General features: G+C 36.0%; 1 protein-coding gene across 1 annotated transcript; it reads left to right on the top strand.

Moving 5' to 3' along the window:
• Positions 1–14256: 14256 nt before the first annotated feature.
• Positions 14257–17084, top strand: LOC130824984 (uncharacterized). The gene is made up of 4 exons (XM_057690010.1): positions 14257–14663; positions 14961–15027; positions 16630–16826; positions 16997–17084. Exons 1-4 carry the CDS (start codon positions 14257–14259, stop codon positions 17082–17084), a joined length of 759 nt encoding a protein of 252 aa, XP_057545993.1.
• Positions 17085–18508: the final 1424 nt, after the last annotated feature.

Consider the following 18508-nt stretch of genomic DNA (forward strand, 5'->3'; position numbering starts at 1 on the left):
TCCATATTCATAATCAAATCTAAAAGAAATCAGCATAACTTAATCAGAAATAACTAAACAAAAAGTAAAGTCAGTAACTTCCAACAACTAACAAAAATTAACAAATTCAGTATCTTCCTTCCAGCACCTTCCAGCAACTAACAGAAACATCAAACCATCAAGAACTAGCAAGAACCAACAAGCCCAACATAATTGATTTAACTAGATCTCAAACATGCTCAAGCATTATTTAAGTTTGTGCCAAATATTTCCCCTTTTGACATCAATCAAAAAGAAGATAAACAATCAAGCCACAGCACTAAATATAGTCAAAGATAGGATAGGAAGTAAATTTTAAAAGAACACAAAGAATGCAAGCATGATAAGCAAAGATTAACCAACCTAACATAGTAGCAGCATAAAAAGGTTCAATGTTAACAATGTTAAAGATTTGTACCCCAGCTGGTACCAAAAGAAAGAAATTGTTTAAAGACAGAGACAGCAGCAATGAAAAATATAAAAGGGAAACTATGAAGCAGGAGCATCTTCATCAACATATTCCGTTTCCACCTCAACTGTATCCAATTTAGCGCCAAGACGAGCCTCCATCTGAGTCATCTGGTCAGCTAAAGAGGCTAGGGAAACACGGATCTCATCTTGAAATTTGAAGAAGCGATCCTGCAGGTCATCAAGTTTGAGAAGAATGGAATATAAGGGAGCAGTAGGGACGGTTGCCTGATCAAAGCTGTGTTTGTGAAATGATGGTGGTGATCTTGGTGTGGGTGAAGGTAGTGGTGATCTTGGTGTTGGTGACGATGGTGGTGATGGAAAATGATGAGTTGGTGGAGTGATTGGCTTTGATGAGGGAAAACTATTGGGTTCAGCCCTAGAGTCTTCTTCAAGAGAAACCTTAGATTCCACCCCCTGGTCTTCTTCCTCAGAAGGAACAACCTCCTGTTCCTTAACTCCATCCCCTTCTTTCTCCTGTTCCTCCTTCTCCTCTTCTTCCTTTTTCTCCTGTTCCTTCTCTTCCTTCTCTTCCTCTTCCTCTTGTTCCTCCTTTTCCTTCCCCTCTTCCTCCTGTTCCTCATCATCAGAATCAATCTCAACCTGTTCCACAATATTTTCAAGGACCCCTTCCTCATTTAGTTTAAGGCGCAAATTACTCAAGCATTTTACACCTATCATATTGCTGGGACCCATAGGAAAACTACAATCACCCAGTGGAACACAAAACTTTGAGAAGATCCATGACAACAAACCACCATAGCCAACCATACAACGTTTGGCTATACAATCATTTAAGTGAGAAATCATCAAGGAAGGAAAATTAATCTTTATGTTGTTTACCATACAATATATCAGGGTTGCATCACGAAGACTTACCTCACTACGTTTTGAGTTTCGTGGCAAGATAAACCTTCTAGCAATGTTGTACAGCAACTTATGTAAAGGAGACAGGACATTATGACTCACTTTCCCCCTTTTCTGCCTAACCCCCAAGCATCTCCAAACATCTTTTTCATCTCTTCCAGAAAACGCTATCTTAGACCCAACATGATAAATGTCAAAACCAGTAGCAGGAACACCTAACCACTCTCCTAAAGTCAGACTATCAAATTCAATATCAATATCTTTGATTGAACTAGAACAAACTCCATCATGAACAGCAAAATTAGAAATAAACTCATGCATAATGTCAGGGTAAATGGGGTTGCAGCAATATACGCTCATAAGTGATTCCCATTTTTGAGTTTGTAAAATTTCATGGAATTTAGGAAAGATTGTAGATTCGTACCACTCTTTGTCTAGACCAAATCCTACAGACATTTCTTTAGAAAGTTCTTCAGCATTTATGTAATGCGTTACCTTCTTTTTCTTGGCAGAGTGAGTTGAAGGTTTCTTGGATTCTCTTGTTCTTTTACCACTTGTTTGCTTTTGCAGGGAGATGGGGGTTTCCTCTGGTTCCTTTGATGAAGACTTAGGTTTGGGAGTGTGAGAAGGTGGGTAGATAACTCGAAGAGGGACAGGTTGCTTCATTTTTGGTTTCAGATTCTTGGTTTTCATTGAAGTTTTTAGAGAGAAAAGCAAGGGAAAATGGCGAAGTGAAAGGGAAATGGGAGGAATGACGGTTTAGGGTTGAGTGAACGTGAAAGATGGGACGAGTGGGAGTAATTATACCTGATGAAGTGACGTGCTTGAGGCAGTTATCAAATCAAGACAATTGATTTTGAATTGTGAAGTTGGAATACGTTGAGTGATTCAACTCCTACTTAAAAAAACTGCTGGAATAAAAATTGTTGTTTTTGTTTGTTTTCTCCTTTTTCTTTTTTCTTTTTTTTTTTTTTTTTTTTTTTTTTTTTCGTGTATTAAATTTTTAATTTTAAAAAGAAAAATGGTAATATTGTGCTACTACCGTCAGATCAAAATAATCATGCAATCATGAGAACATCCAAAGTATATACCTTTAAAAATGCGTACCTGATCCTTTCGATAATTGATTTATCAATCAAGATTATTGTGGTTGATTGATCATTTTCAATTTTCATTTTGTCTCTAGGAATCATATATGATACTTCCTTTAATGCAGCTTGATCATGCCAAGTTCCAATCTCATTTTCTCATGCTGTTCCCTTGGGAGCGGTTTGGTCATGATATCTGCTATTTGCTCGTTAGTGTTTACATGCTTGACAATAATATTTTTATTTTCAACATTATCCTTAAGAAAATGATGCCTAATATGGATGTGCTTTACTCGTGAGTGATGCACTGGATCTTTGGATATGCATATGGCACTGGTATTATCGCAATAAATAGGAACACATGCATACTTAATACCAAAGTCTCTTAGCTGCTGCTTTATCCATAACATTTGGGAACAGCAAGCTGCTGCTGCTACGTACTCAGCTTCAGCGGTTGATAATGCAACAGTGTTTTGTTTCTTGGAACTCCATGAAACTAAACATGAGCCAAGAAATTGTACCATACCTGACGTGCTTTTTCTATTAACAAGATCTCCTGCATAATCTGCATCACTAAAGCCTTTCAAATCAAAAACATCACTTTTAGGATAAAATAATGATAAATCATCTGTTCCCTTTAGATATCTCAAAATACATTTCACTGCAGTTAGATGTGATTCTTTAGGGTTAGATTGAAATCTCGCACATAAACCAACACTAAATGAAATATCGGGTCTACTAGCAGTTAGATATAATAAAGATCCAATCATGCCTCTATACATAGTTTGGTCAATATTTGTTTCATTTGTATCTTCATCTAATCTTACATTAGTAGCCATGGGTGTATGGTTGGTTTTAGCGTTATTCAAGCCATATTTCTTAAGAAGTTCTTTTATATATTTTTGTTGATGAATAAAGATACCATTAGCAGTTTGTTTAATTTGCAAACCAAGAAAGAAATTTAATTCTCCCATCATGCTCATTTCAAATTCAGTGCTCATAAGGTTAGCAAATTCTTTACATAGCAATTCATTTGTGGCACCAAAAATAATATCATCAACATATATTTGAACCACTAATATATTGGAACCTTTATTCTTAAAGAATAAGGTTTTATCAATTTTACCTCTTATAAAGTCATTTTGGATCAAAAACTTTGATAGTCTTTCATACCATTGCCTAGGAGCTTGTTTCAACCCATAAAGAGCTTTATCAAGCTTATAGACATGGTTAAGACACGAGGTATTCTCAAAGCCAGGCGGTTGTTCAACAAAAACTTCTTCATCAAGAAAACCATTCAAGAATGCACATTTCACATCCATTTGATATAATTTAAAGTTCATAAATGCAGCAAAAGAAATTAAGATTCTAATAGCTTCTAACCTTGCTACTGGAGCAAATGTCTCAGTATAATCAATACCTTCTTGTTGATTGTACCCTTTTACCACGAGCCTTGCTTTGTTTCTTACAATTATTCCATGCTCATCTAATTTGTTTCGAAATACCAATTTCAAACCAATTACCTTCTTGTGTTTCGGTTTGGGTTCTAAATGCCATACTTTGTTTCTTTCAAATTCGTTCAATTCATCTTGCATGGCTATGACCCATTCCGAATCCTCTAGAGCTTCTTCGTGATTTTTGGGTTCAAGTGATGATAGGAACGCAAAATGTGCACAAAAATTTCTTAATTGAGATCGAGTTTGTGTTCCTTTATTCAAATCACTTACAATCAAATCAAGAGGATGGTATTTTTGATATCTCCAAGGTTTTGGTACAAAATCTCTTGTGGGAACAGTAGCATGTTCTGGTTCATCAGCTTGATTAACATTCTGTTCAGCTACTGGATTGTTCTGCTCATCTGTGGGAACAGCTGGATTGGGAACAGTCTGCTGTTCCTGATGTTCTGGCAGTTCCTGAACTTGATCAGTACTTTCTGCTTCTGCTGGAACTGGCTGTTCACCAGCTGTTTCTTGATCTTGCACTTTCAATTCTTCATCATCGTCCTCTAGATTTGCAAGACCTATCTTGAAATTATTTGTATCCTGTTCACTTGACAAAAAGTTAGTTTCATCGAAAATTATGTGAACGGATTCTTCCACACTCATTGTTCTTTTGTTATAAACTCTATATGCCTTACTTTGAGATGAATAGCCAAGAAATACTGCTTCATCACTTCTTTCATCAAATTTACCTATATTCCGTTTTCCATTAACATGTACAAAACATTTGCATCCAAACACACGAAAATAGGAAATATTTGGTTTAACACCTTTAAGCAATTCATAAGGTGTCTTAGAAGTGATTGGTCTTATCAATACTCTATTTAAAATATAACATGCAGTATTAACAGCCTCGGCCCAAAAATTTCTAGGTAAACCACTAGCAATTAACATAGTTCTAGCCATTTCTTCTAAAGTTCTATTTTTCCTTTCTACTACACCATTTTGTTGTGGTGTTCTAGGGGCGGAAAAATTGTGACTTATTCCATGTTCATTGCAATAACTCATAAAGCTTAAATTTTCAAATTCTTTACCATGATCTGACCTTATGTGAATAATTTGATTATTAGTAGATTTTTGTATTTTGTTAGCGAAGGAAACAAACTCATTAAAAGCTTCATCTTTACTAACTAAAAATAAAGTCCATGTAAATCTACTATAATCATCAACAATAACAAACACATATCTCTTGCCACTACGGCTTTGTATTCTCATAGGTCCACACAAATCCATATGTAATAATTCAAGCGTTTTTGAGGTGGTCACAACATTCTTTGGTTTAAAAGATGACCTTACTTGTTTTCCTTTGGCACAAGGATCACATATTTCATCTTTAAGGAATTTTATAGATGGTAGTCCTCTAACTAGGTCTTTAGATCTTAATGTATTAATCAATGAATAACTAGCATGACCTAGACGCTTATGCCAAAGAAGTGGGTCGTCTTCTATAACACTTAGACACGTTAGACTGTTTCTGGGAACAGTGTCCAGGTCCACCACATAGGTGTTCCCTTTTCTGATTCCCTCAAGAATGGTGTCTCCTGTGTCATTCCTAGAAATAATGCACTTTTCAGAAGTAAAGTTTACAGAGTTACCCTTATCACAAAATTGAGAAATGCTGAGTAAGTTGTGTTTCAAATTCTCGACTAAAAATACATTATCAATGGCGTGGGAACATGACCTTCCAACCTTTCCTTTGGCGATTATCTCACCCTTCATATTGTCACCGAAGGTTACTGTTCCCCCATCATAGGCTTCAAGTGAGAGAAATTTAGTTTTGTCACCCGTCATATGCTTGGAACACCCACTGTCGAGATACCATGAGCTGTTCCCCCTCACTTGGACCTGTAAGATAATTAATTGTTAATTATAGGAACCCAGACTTTCTTGGGTTCCTTGTCGATCTTACATGAATCATATTTATCAATTTGAATATTATCGACATAATTTCTGTTAGAGACAGTATACTGTTCCCTTTTGGTGCACTGTTCCTTCAGATGGCCAGCTTTTCCACAGAAGGTACAGTACCTGTCTCTAGGAAGATCAACGTAAGCTTTCTTACTTTTGTTATTCTTAAAATATTTTAGGCCTTGTGATTTCTTACTTTTAGCATCTAGAATCCATTTGGGAGTTATTTTGATTTTCCCTTTTCCTCTAGAATTTAATTCAAGATTATTATCATTATTATGGTCGGATTCCGGATTCAACTCTAAATGTTGAAAATCATTGCACAAATCCTTAGTAGATGCATTTATCAATTCTTTATTTAAGCCTAATAATTTGTATTGTGATAGCTCAATATTACGAAGAACATTTTCTTTCTTAAGTCTCTCCATATTTTCCTTTAGGATTATATTTTGGTCCAACAAACCGAAAAATCTGTTTTGGACATCATGTCTAAAGGTGTTTATGTATGAGACATGGTCTTTGCTTACTTTAAGTTCCTGTTCTAACTTGAGACACTTATCATTACAATTTTCAAGTTTAGCTTGTGTCTCTTTTAACAACTCTTTTAATTCATTTTTACTTAGATTAAATGAATGGTCAGAAAATGAATTAGAAATATTTACCTGCTTCTCCTTGCCTTTATGCGTAGCCATGAGACATAGGTTAGCTGTCTCCTCTTCTTCGGGAACAATAGTTTCATTCTCACTTTCAGTTTCTCCCCATGCTGCAATCATGGCCTTACGAAAGTCAATCTTGTTGAAATTCTCTTTGTTCAACGGTCTTCTTGAATCTCTTGTCTTTCCCTTGCCCTTTTCATTCTTCCATGTTGGGCAATCCTTGATGAAGTGCTCGGTACTTCCACATTTGTGGCATTCAAGATTTTTTGTTCTTCTTTCTTTGTTGTTTCTTTGATTTGCATACCTGCTGTTCCTGAAGAACTTCTTGAATTTTCGTACCAACAAAGCATCCTCTTCTTCATCACATTCTGATTCGTCCTGTTCCCCCGCTGCCAGAGCCAGTCCCTTGTTCCTGGAACTTTCTGCTGTTCCCAAATGCAATTCATGCGTCATTAGGGAACCAGCCAGCTCCTCTAGATTAAAATTTGTAAAATCTTTGGACTCTTGTATAGCAGTAACCTTTGCCCTCCAGCGCTCATCTTGAGGAAGGCTCCTTAGAATCTTCCTTACTTGTTCATCAGTGGGAATTATTCTTCCAAGAGAAACAAGCTCATTTGTTATGTTGGTGAACCTAGTGAACATCTCTTGGATACTTTCTCTTGGCTCCATAACAAATCTCTCGTATTTAGACATTAACAAATCAATTTTGGACCGTTTGACTTCACTTGTTCCCTCATGGGTAACAGCAAGCAGGTCCCAAATTTGCTTAGCGGATTTACATCCCATTATTCTATTATGCTCGTTTGGTCCAAGACCATAATGAAGTAATTTTATAGCAAGAGCATTTAATTCCATTTTCTGAAAATCTTCTTTTTCATATTCTGTTATTGGTTTGGGAACTACTTCATTGTTAGAGTTAGTAATGGTTACCTCAAAATCTCCGATTTCAATGACTCTCCACACTTGATAGTTCTCAGCCTTGATGAAGATTTCCATTCTATTTTTCCAGTATGTATAAAATTTTCCATCGAACATTGGCGGTCTTTGAGTTGAATATCCCTCTTCCATTCGCTCGTTCATAATTGACATTTTTCGGGAACACCAGAATCTGCCCTCAGGGTTTCCTGATCTTCTGGGAACAGGGCTCTGATACCAATTGTTGATTCAATTAGGAACGGGAACAGCAACAAGAGGGGGGGTGAATTGTTGTTGTTGTAAGTTTAAGCGATTGTGCCCTGTTTTTGCGGAATTATTCAAAATAAATAAAGCTTAAATTAAGAGCAAAATAATAAGAGAGACACACGATTTTACGTGGAAACCTTTTGGGCCTAAACAAAAGGAAAAACCACGACCACTTGGGATTTTCAACAACTCCACTATGTTTAAGGCAATTAGTTACAATCACAATAAACACCTTGCTTCACTCGAAGCGTAACACCTAGGCCGACTCCTCTTCTCTCTAATTGCTTTACTCCAAGCAACAACCTTAGCTTCTCTACAAGCTAATCCTCTCTAGCTTCACTCAAAGCTATCTAATTTCCCCCTTAGACTCACCCGAGTCTAATTACATAAACACTCAAAAACCCTTACAAAAAGGATTGAAATTCTCTAAGATAAATTAAAGAGTTGCACAAGTAAATATTATGAATTAATTGGCAATTTGAAAACAAAATATTACTTGTAGAATTTCCAAAAAATAAACGCTCAAAAATTATTTTTCTCTTAAAGCATGCGTTATTTTTCTTAATGAAAAATCGAGCTAGTTAGCTTATTTATAATAAAATAAATTTCTAAAAATAGAAAAATAATCCAACCCATTATCCTTAGTCATGGATTAATGAATGATGCTGAATAAATCACAAAACGGTTAATACTTCAGCCTTTGAATAAATCAAACAAACGGTTAAGGAAATCAGTAACCGCTATTCACTGATAACCGCTGTTCCCTGATAACCGCTGTTCCCTGATAACCGCTGTTCCCTAAAGTAGCAGTTACTTCTTGTTCCCCACGTTAATGGCTGGAACTTCATGCTATATTTAGAAAACGGTTTTGATCACACGGTTATTTTTTGACAAAGTCAAAAATGGTTATCTTTTTGACCAATTCTTAGAAAATGGTTATTTTTACTATTTTTTTAGGAAAAGATTTATTTTATTATTTTTCAGAAAATCCAAAAATAATTAAAGCCTAACTGCTGTTCCTACTTTTTAGTAGATCCAAGTTAATCTCCTAAAATTAAGGAATTAATCTTGAAACCACCACGTAAGGAATTTTAGAAATTCTTTTTGCCAATTAACTTTAATAAACTAATGCAACAAATTAATTTAAAATACATTAACTAAAAAAATAAAAGATAGAATTTATTAGCTAACGTAAATTGACTTCAGTTTGGGAACACTGCGCTGTCTCCAAATTCCAACTTGCTAGAACATCGAACCTGGGAACAGTAGACAACCTGTCTCCATTTTACATCCCACGTGATATACTCTTCTTGCATCTCTTGAAACCTTTTGACATGTGTATTCCCATGAACTAAGTCATCGGTACTATCAACGATCACAATTAATCGGATATCGACCTGCACAAAATCTCTAAACAAATATTTGCTAAAGTGTAGTCATCATCAAAACTCAAGAGGTCCAACAGAGTAGTCAAGCTCCCATATTTCATGTACCCGCCCGTAGTATACCAATTTAGCATCAACCGGCGCTTGATCCTTCACACTCGCGTAAAATGTAGATGACACCAAAATAGAAACCCCACTATTCTGTAGATAAGATGACTTCTTGTCTTGACCCTCAGTCCAAAATGTGAAGCCATTGACATCGTAACCCTCATATTTGTTGACATCATCACGCGGACCAAAAGCTAACCACTTAACAATTTTGGATACACCCTTGAGTTCTTCGCATATAACTCGATTATGAAACCAATTAGTAAACGTCTTGTTATGCAACTGCATCAATGCCCTATCCCCTTTAGAAGGATGTTTTGCGCGCAATATATGAAAATGCTCACTAAAAAAAGGATGAACTTCCGGAATATGATGCAACACATACAAGTGTGCTTGCAGAAGGCTGTCTTGAGGAGGTGTGACCAATTTGAAGCCAAGTGTTCCTTTTCCCTCAAGCCTTTCTTCATGTCTAGAGGTGGAAAGTCTAATAGGCTTTGCCATGGCCAAATACTCGGCTATAAAGTTACTAATCTCATCGCTCACAGTTCCTTGAGTCATACTCCCCTCGGGTTGTGCTGGATTCCTCACCTTGTTTTGTAAAACACTCATGTGTCTTTCAAAAGGATAACACCACCTTAAAAAAACTGGACCCAAAAGCTTGATCTCACGAACGAGATGGACAATAAGATGAACCATTATGTCAAAGAAAGAAGGTGGAAAATACATCTCAAACTTGCATAAAGTTACAATCACGTCGAGTTGGAGTGCATCAAGTTTAAAGGGATCAAGAACTTTCCTACAAATTGTGTTGAAGAACGAACATAGCTCGGTAATAGCATATCTCACATGTTTTGGCAGTATTCCATGGATTGCAATTGGTAAGAACACTTGCATCATTACATGGCAATCATGAGATTTCATGCTTCCCAACTTCAGCTCACCATTTAAGCTCACAAATCTCTTCATGTTGGATGAGTACCCAAACGGAACCTTAATGCCATACAAACACTGACAAAATGTCCGCTTCTCTGCTTTGCATAATGTGTAGCAAGCTGGAGGCAAATAAACTTTGTCATTACTCATCTTCTTCTTACTGCCACCAACTTTATCAGCTCTATTTCTTTTCTTACTCACCTTAACATGTGCCCACAATCCCGGACGAAGATCCTTACATTCAAACCAGTCTTGCATAGCCCTAACATTCTTTGTCTTACCCGGAATGTTCATGAGAGTCCCGAGTATGGCATCGCATTCATTTTTCTCTATATGCATAACATCAAGACAATGCCTAACCTGTAGATCTCTCCAATATGGAAGCTTCCAAAAGATTGATTCTTTTTTCAAATATCGGTCTTCACCCCTTTGCACTTTCCCCGTTTTACCAAATACAGTCTCAACTCCCTTAACCTGTTCATAAAACTCATAACCGGTCAACGGTCGACGAGCTACACGGTCCTCAACCTCCCCGTTGAACAACTTCTTCTTCTTACAATATTGGTGGTCCCGTGGGAGAAACTTTTCGATGGTGCATGAATACGTGTTTGCACTTAGGAATCCACGTGGATTCCATGTCATCGATACATATTGGGCATGCTTTCTTCCCTTTGTTCTTATACCCCGATAAGTTGCTATATGCCGGAAAATCATTAACGGTGCATAAAACACTGAAACGCCTTCATCCCACATCCTTCTCAAATCCTCAACTAGAGGTGCAAGATATACATCTATGTCATTGCCAGGTTGTTTAGGACCCGAGATAAGAAGCGAAAGCATAATGTACTTACGCTTCATACATAACCAAGGTGGCAAATTATAGATCACTAAAAGTACCGGCCAAGTACTATGTAAAGAACTATCAATACTCTTCCACTCCGGAGAATCAGATGGATGTGTGAGCACGTGACCTTTGTTCACCCTATCTGCATGCCACCTCAAATTTAACGCATCTTTCTTTATAGAAAACAAGCGCTTAAATCTAGGTATTATTAGAAGATACCACAACACCTTAGCCGGGGGCCCTTTAGCATCCCGAGCCCCTTTACGCTTGTAGCGCGATAACCCACACCTAGGACGCTCTTTTAAGTTCTCGTTTTCATTCCGATACAACACACAATTATTCGGACACGCATGAATCTTCTGGTACTCTAAGCCGAAAGGACACATGAGCTTTTTGGCATAATATGTCGACTTAGGAAGTTCATTTCCCTCAGGAAGCATCTCACCTAACACTTCTAATAACATTGTGAAACTAGCGTCACTCCAATTGAACTTTGACTTAATGTTGAAAATTGTCAACACTGCTGTTAGTTTGATGAACTTTGTACATCCAGGGTACAAAGGCTTTTGAGAAGCCTCTGTCAACAAGTCAAAAACACGAGGACGTTTTCCTAACTCATCCTCGACTCCCTCCATCATCTCATCAACACGATCCACATCCTCATCGACATTCTCTTCATCTGTCTCATACCCATCAACATGATCTACTACATCCTCATTGACATTGGCCACATTATTGACGTCCTCAAAAACACTTTTCTCTTGGTAAAATCCCTCCTCACCATGCCAAACCTAAACATGATATTGAGGCCTTAACCCACGTTGAAGTATGTGCTCCCTAAGGATATCAACACTATCTACCTTTGATACATTGCCACAAGTGATACATGGGCAATAAAAATCAACTCTCCCCGTCCTAACTTGATGTTCAACCGCAATACTACAAAATTCTAATACGCCATCAATAAAATCCGACGATTCAAAGCTTCCATACATCCAAGAACGATCTTTTGTCATCCTAATTAGTGTGATTAATTAATTCAAAACAAAATTAATGCACAACTTTTAAACAAATATAATTATTTCTAACAAACATATTTAACCTTAAAAAAATATACTTTGAATAATTAACATTTTATACTTCATACTTCATATACTTCACATTCTAATTCTATATAACCAAACATATTCTAATTCTATATAACCAAACATATTCTAATTATATACTTCATACTTCAATATTAAGCACTACATTGTCAATAAAATCATATTCAAAATATAAATAATAAAATTAAATCATTTAAACTTAGAAAATAAGTATTCTAATTCTAATAATTAAAGAAAAGTATAACAAACCACATTTTTAACAAAATATACAAATAATTAACAAACCACAAAAACCACATTCACAAATAATTACTAAATATGCAAATAATTAACAAACCACATTTTTAACTTGCAAATTACAAGTGAAACAATAAAAATATAAACTTGCAAATTTACAAAACAAATAGAAATTACCTTGATTTCGTGGGTTATGTAATAATCTACAAAGAAAAACAAAAAAAATTAGGCCTAATTTTCGTATGTAATGAATTTGCAAAAAACTTAAAGGTTTGAGAATTTAAAAAGACGAATAATACCTTAATTCGTGAGTTTTGAAGATGAACAAGACCAAATGCCTTTGGTTTCAAACGATTTTGAAGAATGATGAACAGTAGCAGTCGTGGGAGAAGAAGAAAAGTCGAGCAGATGATGAACAAGTAGGGGGTTTATGAAAATTCAAAGTTTGAAGTCTGATAATGAATTTTGATGATGAACAAGAACATACGATGAACCGCTGTTTGAAGTTTGAAGTTTGATGAAGTTTGAAGTTTGAAGTTTGATGAAGAGCAGATGAAGTTTGATGATGAACAAGAACAGTAGAAGTTTGAAGTTTGAAGTATGGAGAAGATGAACCGCTGTGTTCGTGCGTGTGTGGTATAATGAAACAGAAGCTAAGGGTTTCTTCTTATGAAAATATAAACGTTAAAAAGCTAGGCGCCATTTTAATACATGTTATTTGTTGCGGTCAAAGGGGAAAACCGCAACAATTGAGTGTGTTATTTACTGTCGTACAATGGATTGAACAGAGTTGCACTTGGTATTACTGACTGGGAACTCTTGTTTGAATTTTTATAATAAAAAATATCCTGTAGAGAGGACAACGGGCTTGGATAATGCAAGCGTTGTACAACGGGCTTGGATATAATTCAAGAATGATTTTGGACTCTACTGCTAACGGAAGGTTTATGAATTTGGATATGAATATAGCGAGCAATGTTGTTGAAGAGATGGCAATTCATAATTCCTAATATGGGAATCCTAAAGGATTTGCAAATAAGGGAAAACACCAAGTCGATTCTATATCCTTTTTGTAAGCACAATTAACTACTATTAGTTAGAAACTAGACAATATTAGTAATTCTAATTCATCTTCCCTTGTTAATGTTTCTGCTATTGGTACTAACTCTACAATAATTTGTGAAAATTTTAGTCTTTTAGGTCATTGGTCGCAGGAATGTATCAGTTCGCTTAAGAAGATTAATGCTTTTCAGACTTATAAGCAAACTAGTCCATACTCTAACGCCTACAATGCAGGGTTGAAGAATAACCAAAATATGTCGTACAATGTTAAGAATGTGCTTCAACCCCCACCACAGGTACATCAACCACAACAGAGATACTACTAACCTCCACATCAGAGACCACAACAAGCTATTACTCCTCCTTCTAACTCTGGCTTATCAGAAATCAAAACGATGTGATGCGAAAATTGACTCGATCCTAGCACATAATAAGATCATGGATAATCAAATTGCTTCCCTCTTCTCTACAAACTCTCCAGCAGGGAGCCCTACCATCGCGGCCAGTGCAATTTACAGATGACGTGAATGCAATTACTCTGAGAAGTGGTTCAAAATACGATGGGCCTTCTATTCGCAAAGATCATGAACCTATCATTACAAAAATTACTAACCCCGATTTCGTTAGATCGAATAATTTTGTTACTAGCCCTGCAGGTCCCTCGAGTAAAACTAAGATTTCTGATGATACATTGCAGGGTACAACTCCAAATTAAGAAAGTTACAACTCAAGGCAAGAGTGGAGATGTGCAGAAACCAATTATCAAATTCCAAAATAGACATCTTAAGAGTAAGTTAGATAAGTAGTTTAGTAAGTTTCCGGAGCTTGTCAAGAATTTGCAGGTAACAGTTCCTTTCACAGAATTAATTACTCAAATTCCTGCATATTCTAAATTATGAAAGAAATCTTTACCAGAAAGAGATCTATTAGTGAGGTAAAGACAGTTGCTTTTAATGAAGAATGTAGTACTATATTACAGAATAAATCTCCACCTAAACTAAAAAATCCCAGTAGCTTTTCTATTCCTTGTCACATTGGTAATCTGATTATTAATAAAGCTTTATGTGATCTGGGTGCTAGTGTAAGTGTTATGCCATTATCTGTGAGCTCTAAATTAAATAGAGGTAAATTAAAAGCTACCAATATTACTCTAAAAATGGCCGATCGTTCCGTTAAATACCCTTTAGGTGATTTAGAGGATGTTCCTGTTAGGGTTGGTAAATTTTATATACTTGTTGACTTTGTTATTCTTGATATGAAAGAAGATTTGCAAATTCCGATTATTTTGGGTACACGATTGGGGTAATAATAGATGTGAAAAGTGGAAAACTTACATTATGTGTAGGGGATGACAATATTACTTTTAAATGAACTAATTTCCCTAAAAGCCCCATGTTAGAGTGTTGGACCTCTTGGGTTTTGATGATGACTACATTTTATTTGAACAAATATATTTTTAGAGATTGTTTGCAGGTCAAAATCCGGTCGCATTTAACATCGTTGATAGTACCTATGACTTGGTCTATGGACATGTACTAGTCAAAGGAATCCAAAAGAATTTAGAAAGGGTATATCGCTTAGGATGTCAAATATAGACAGGAGGTCTACTGTTCCCAAGTTTAATGATCTAACGCTACTGGAAATTGGAAACAGTACACTGTTCCCAGTCTGAAGTCAGAGTATAATACGTCTGCTGGAATTCTGATTATTATTCTATTTTCTGATTTTAGTTGATGTATTAGCTAAAATTTATTTGTTGCATTAATTAATTATTAAATTTAATTGGCAAAATATTTTCTAAATCAATTAACGTATGATTTTCTAAATCCTTGTTATAAGCCTTGATTTTCGGATCTATGCTTAGTGAGTAACCGAATTGGCTAAATATAGTGAAGGGAATAACAGCTGATATTAAGGGATCTTTAGCTATTATTAGTTAAGAGTAACCGTCCCTAATATTAGTAAATAGGAACCGCATTTTATTTTTAGTTAATGGTAACCGTGGTTATTATTGGAAAAGGGTACCGTAGCTATTAATAGTAAAGTGGAATCGTGCCTAAGATTAGCAAAAGGATCAGCAGCTAAAAATTAGGTAAAGGGGAACTATGTAACCAACCTACCTATTTTTAGTTAATAGAACCGTTGCCATTATTAGTAAAGGGGAACAATAACCGACTTTTCTATTGTTAGTAAAGGGAACTGTGGGAAAACCGTGACTTAGTTTTAATTAAGTGTATATTTGGTTATACTAGTAACCGTAGGCGTGACTTTACTAGTTGAGTTCCATATTATTCTCCTTATTATTTGGGATAAGGGAATAGTGGGTAGTTACCTCCTTTTTATTAGGAAAATGAAATCTATAAATAGTGATCGGTTGTTCCTCAAATGAAGTAATTCGTATGAGGCTTTAATTTATGCGTTATTTTTTGAAAAATTTACAAGAAATATTTTGTTCTAAAATTGCCAATTAAGTTACAATATTTTCTTGTGCAACTCATTGATTTTATCTTTAGAGAATTTTATCCTTTTGTAAGGGTTTTTGAGAGACTTATTGTAACTAGACTTAGGTGAGTCTAGAGGAGGATTAGATAGCTTCTAGTGAAGCTAGAGAAGAGTTTAGCTTGGAGTAAAGCTAAGAGAGTTGCTTTGAGTGAAGCAATTGGAGAGAGAAGTTGGCCTAGTGGAGAACGCTTCGAGTGAAGCGAGGTGTTTAATGTAATTGTAACGAGTTGCCTTAAACATAGTGAAGAGTTTAGAAATCCCATGGGGTCGTGGTTTTTCCTTCTATTTAGGCCTAGAAGGTTTCCACGTAAAATCGTGTTGTCTCTTTCATTATTTTGCTCTAAGTTTAATTTTTATTTCTTATATCTAATTTTTGAAAAACAGGGCAAAAACGCTTAAACTTGTAACAACAACAATTCACCCCCCCCCCTTCTTGTTGCTGTTCCCATCTCTAACTCAGTCTACAATTGGTATCAGATCACTGTTCCCATTTGATCAGGAAACCCTAAGGGCAATATCCTGGTGTTCCGAGAGATATCAATAATGAACGAGCGAATGGAAGAAGGGTACTCTACTCTACACATATTGGAAGAATAGGATAGAGATCTTCCTCAAAGCCGAAAATTATCAAGTTTGGAGAGTCATTGAAATTGGAGACTTTGAGGTAACTACTACAAACTCCAATAACGAAATTATTCCCAAACCCAAAACCGAATTTGAAAAAGAAGATTTTCAGAAAATGGAAATAAATGCTCTTGCCATCAAGTTGCTTCACTGTGGTCTTGAACCAAACGAACATAACCGCATAATGGGTTGCAAATCTGCCAAACAGATGTGGGACCTGCTGGCTGTTACCCATGAAGGAACAAGTGAAGTTAAACGTTCCAAGATAGACTTGCTGATGTTTAAGTATGAACGGTTTGTTATGGAACCAAGAGAAAGCATCCAAGAGATGTTTACAAGGTTGACTAACATCACAAACGAACTTGTCTCTCTTGGAAGACTAATTCCCACCGATGAACAAGTAAGGAAAATCCTAAAGAGCCTCCCTTAAGATGAACGCTGGAGAGCCAAGGTTACTGCCATCCAGGAGTCTAAAGATTTCACTATGTTCAACCTGGGAGAGCTGGCAGGTTCCCTAATGACACACGAATTGCATCTGGGAACAACAGACAGTTTCAGAAACAAGGGACTGGCTCTGGTAGCAGCAGATCAGGATGAATCAGAATGTGATGAGGAAGAGGCGCAATGCTGGTGCGAAAATTCAAGAAGTTTTTCAGGAACAACAGGTACTCCAATCAAATAAATTACAAGGAAAGAAGAACAACCAATACAAAATCAAACCTTGAATGCCACAAATGTGGAAGTACCGAACACTTCATCAAGGACTGCCCAATGTGGAAAACTGAAAAGGGCAAGGGAAAGGCAAGGGATTCAGGAAGACTGCAAAGCAAAGGAAATTTCAAAAAAACCGACTTTCGCAAAGCCATGATAGCTGCATGGGGAGAATCTGAAAGTGATGTTGAAACTGAAAACCCCGAAGAGGAAGAAACAACAAACTTATGTCTCATGGCCACACACGAAAGCAAGGATGAAAAATCCAAAGGAAAGCAGGTAAATTCTTCTAATTGACTTTCTATCCATCCTTCTAAATTAAATAGATATAAATTATTAGAGTTGCTTATGGAGACACATGTTAAACTAGAAAAATGTAATGATAAATGTCTCCAATTGGAAAAATACCTTCAGATAAGTAAAGACTATATTTCCTACATAAATACCTTTAGAACTGATGTCCAAAATAGATTTTTTAGTTTGTTGGATCAAAACACAATTCTAAAAGAAACTATAGAAAGAGTTAAAAAGGAAAATATTGTTTTTAATGTTGAATTGTCACAATACAAATTTTTAGGTTTGAATAAGGAATTAAATGATGCATCTATTAAAGACTTGTGTACTGATTTTCAAATTTTGAAAATCAATTTAGAATCCAATCGAACCAACAATGATAAGTTAGACCTTGAATTAAATTCAAGAGAAAAAGGGAAAATCAAATATACTCCCAAATGGATTCAAGATGCCAAAAGTAAAAATTCAAAAGGCCTAGAATACTTTAAGAATGATAAGAAGAAGAAGGTCTATGTTGATCTTCCAAGTGATAGAATCTGTTCCTTCTGCGGAAAAACTGGTCATCTGAAAAACCAGTGTACCAAAAGGGAACAGCACACTAACTGCAACAGAAACTATGTCGATCGTGTTTGGATTAAGAAAGTTGATTCATGTAAAATTGACAAGGACCCCAAGAGAGACATGGTTCCTAATACTAATAATTAATTTTTCATACAGGTCCAAGTGAGGGGGAACAACTCATGGTATCTCAACAATGGGTGTTCCAAGCATATAATAGGTGATAAATCAAATTTTCTCTCACTAGAAACCTATGATGGGGGAACTGTGACCTTCGGCGACAACATGAAGGGTGAGATAATCGCCAAAGGAAAAGTAGGAAGGTCAAGTTCCCATGCAATTGACAATGTATTTTTAGTTGAGAATTTAAAACATAACTTACTAAGCATCTCTCAGTTCAGCGACAAAGGTAACTCTGTAAACTTCACATCTGATAAACGCATTACTTCTAGGAGTGA

The sequence above is a fragment of the Amaranthus tricolor genome, chromosome 10 (genome assembly GCF_026212465.1).
Source record: "Amaranthus tricolor cultivar Red isolate AtriRed21 chromosome 10, ASM2621246v1, whole genome shotgun sequence".
In the NCBI taxonomy this organism is placed as follows: domain Eukaryota; kingdom Viridiplantae; phylum Streptophyta; class Magnoliopsida; order Caryophyllales; family Amaranthaceae; genus Amaranthus; species Amaranthus tricolor.

Coding starts and splice junctions, on each gene's coding strand:
- LOC130824984 (XM_057690010.1), top strand. CDS start 14,257: ATGAAAGAAATCTTTACCAGAAAGAGATCTATTAGTGAGGTAAAGACA. Junction 14,664..14,960: donor ATTTTGGGTACACGATTGGG/GTAATAATAGAT, acceptor AAATATAGACAG/GAGGTCTACTGTTCCCAAGT. Junction 15,028..16,629: donor GAAACAGTACACTGTTCCCA/GTCTGAAGTCAG, acceptor CTTGCCATCAAG/TTGCTTCACTGTGGTCTTGA.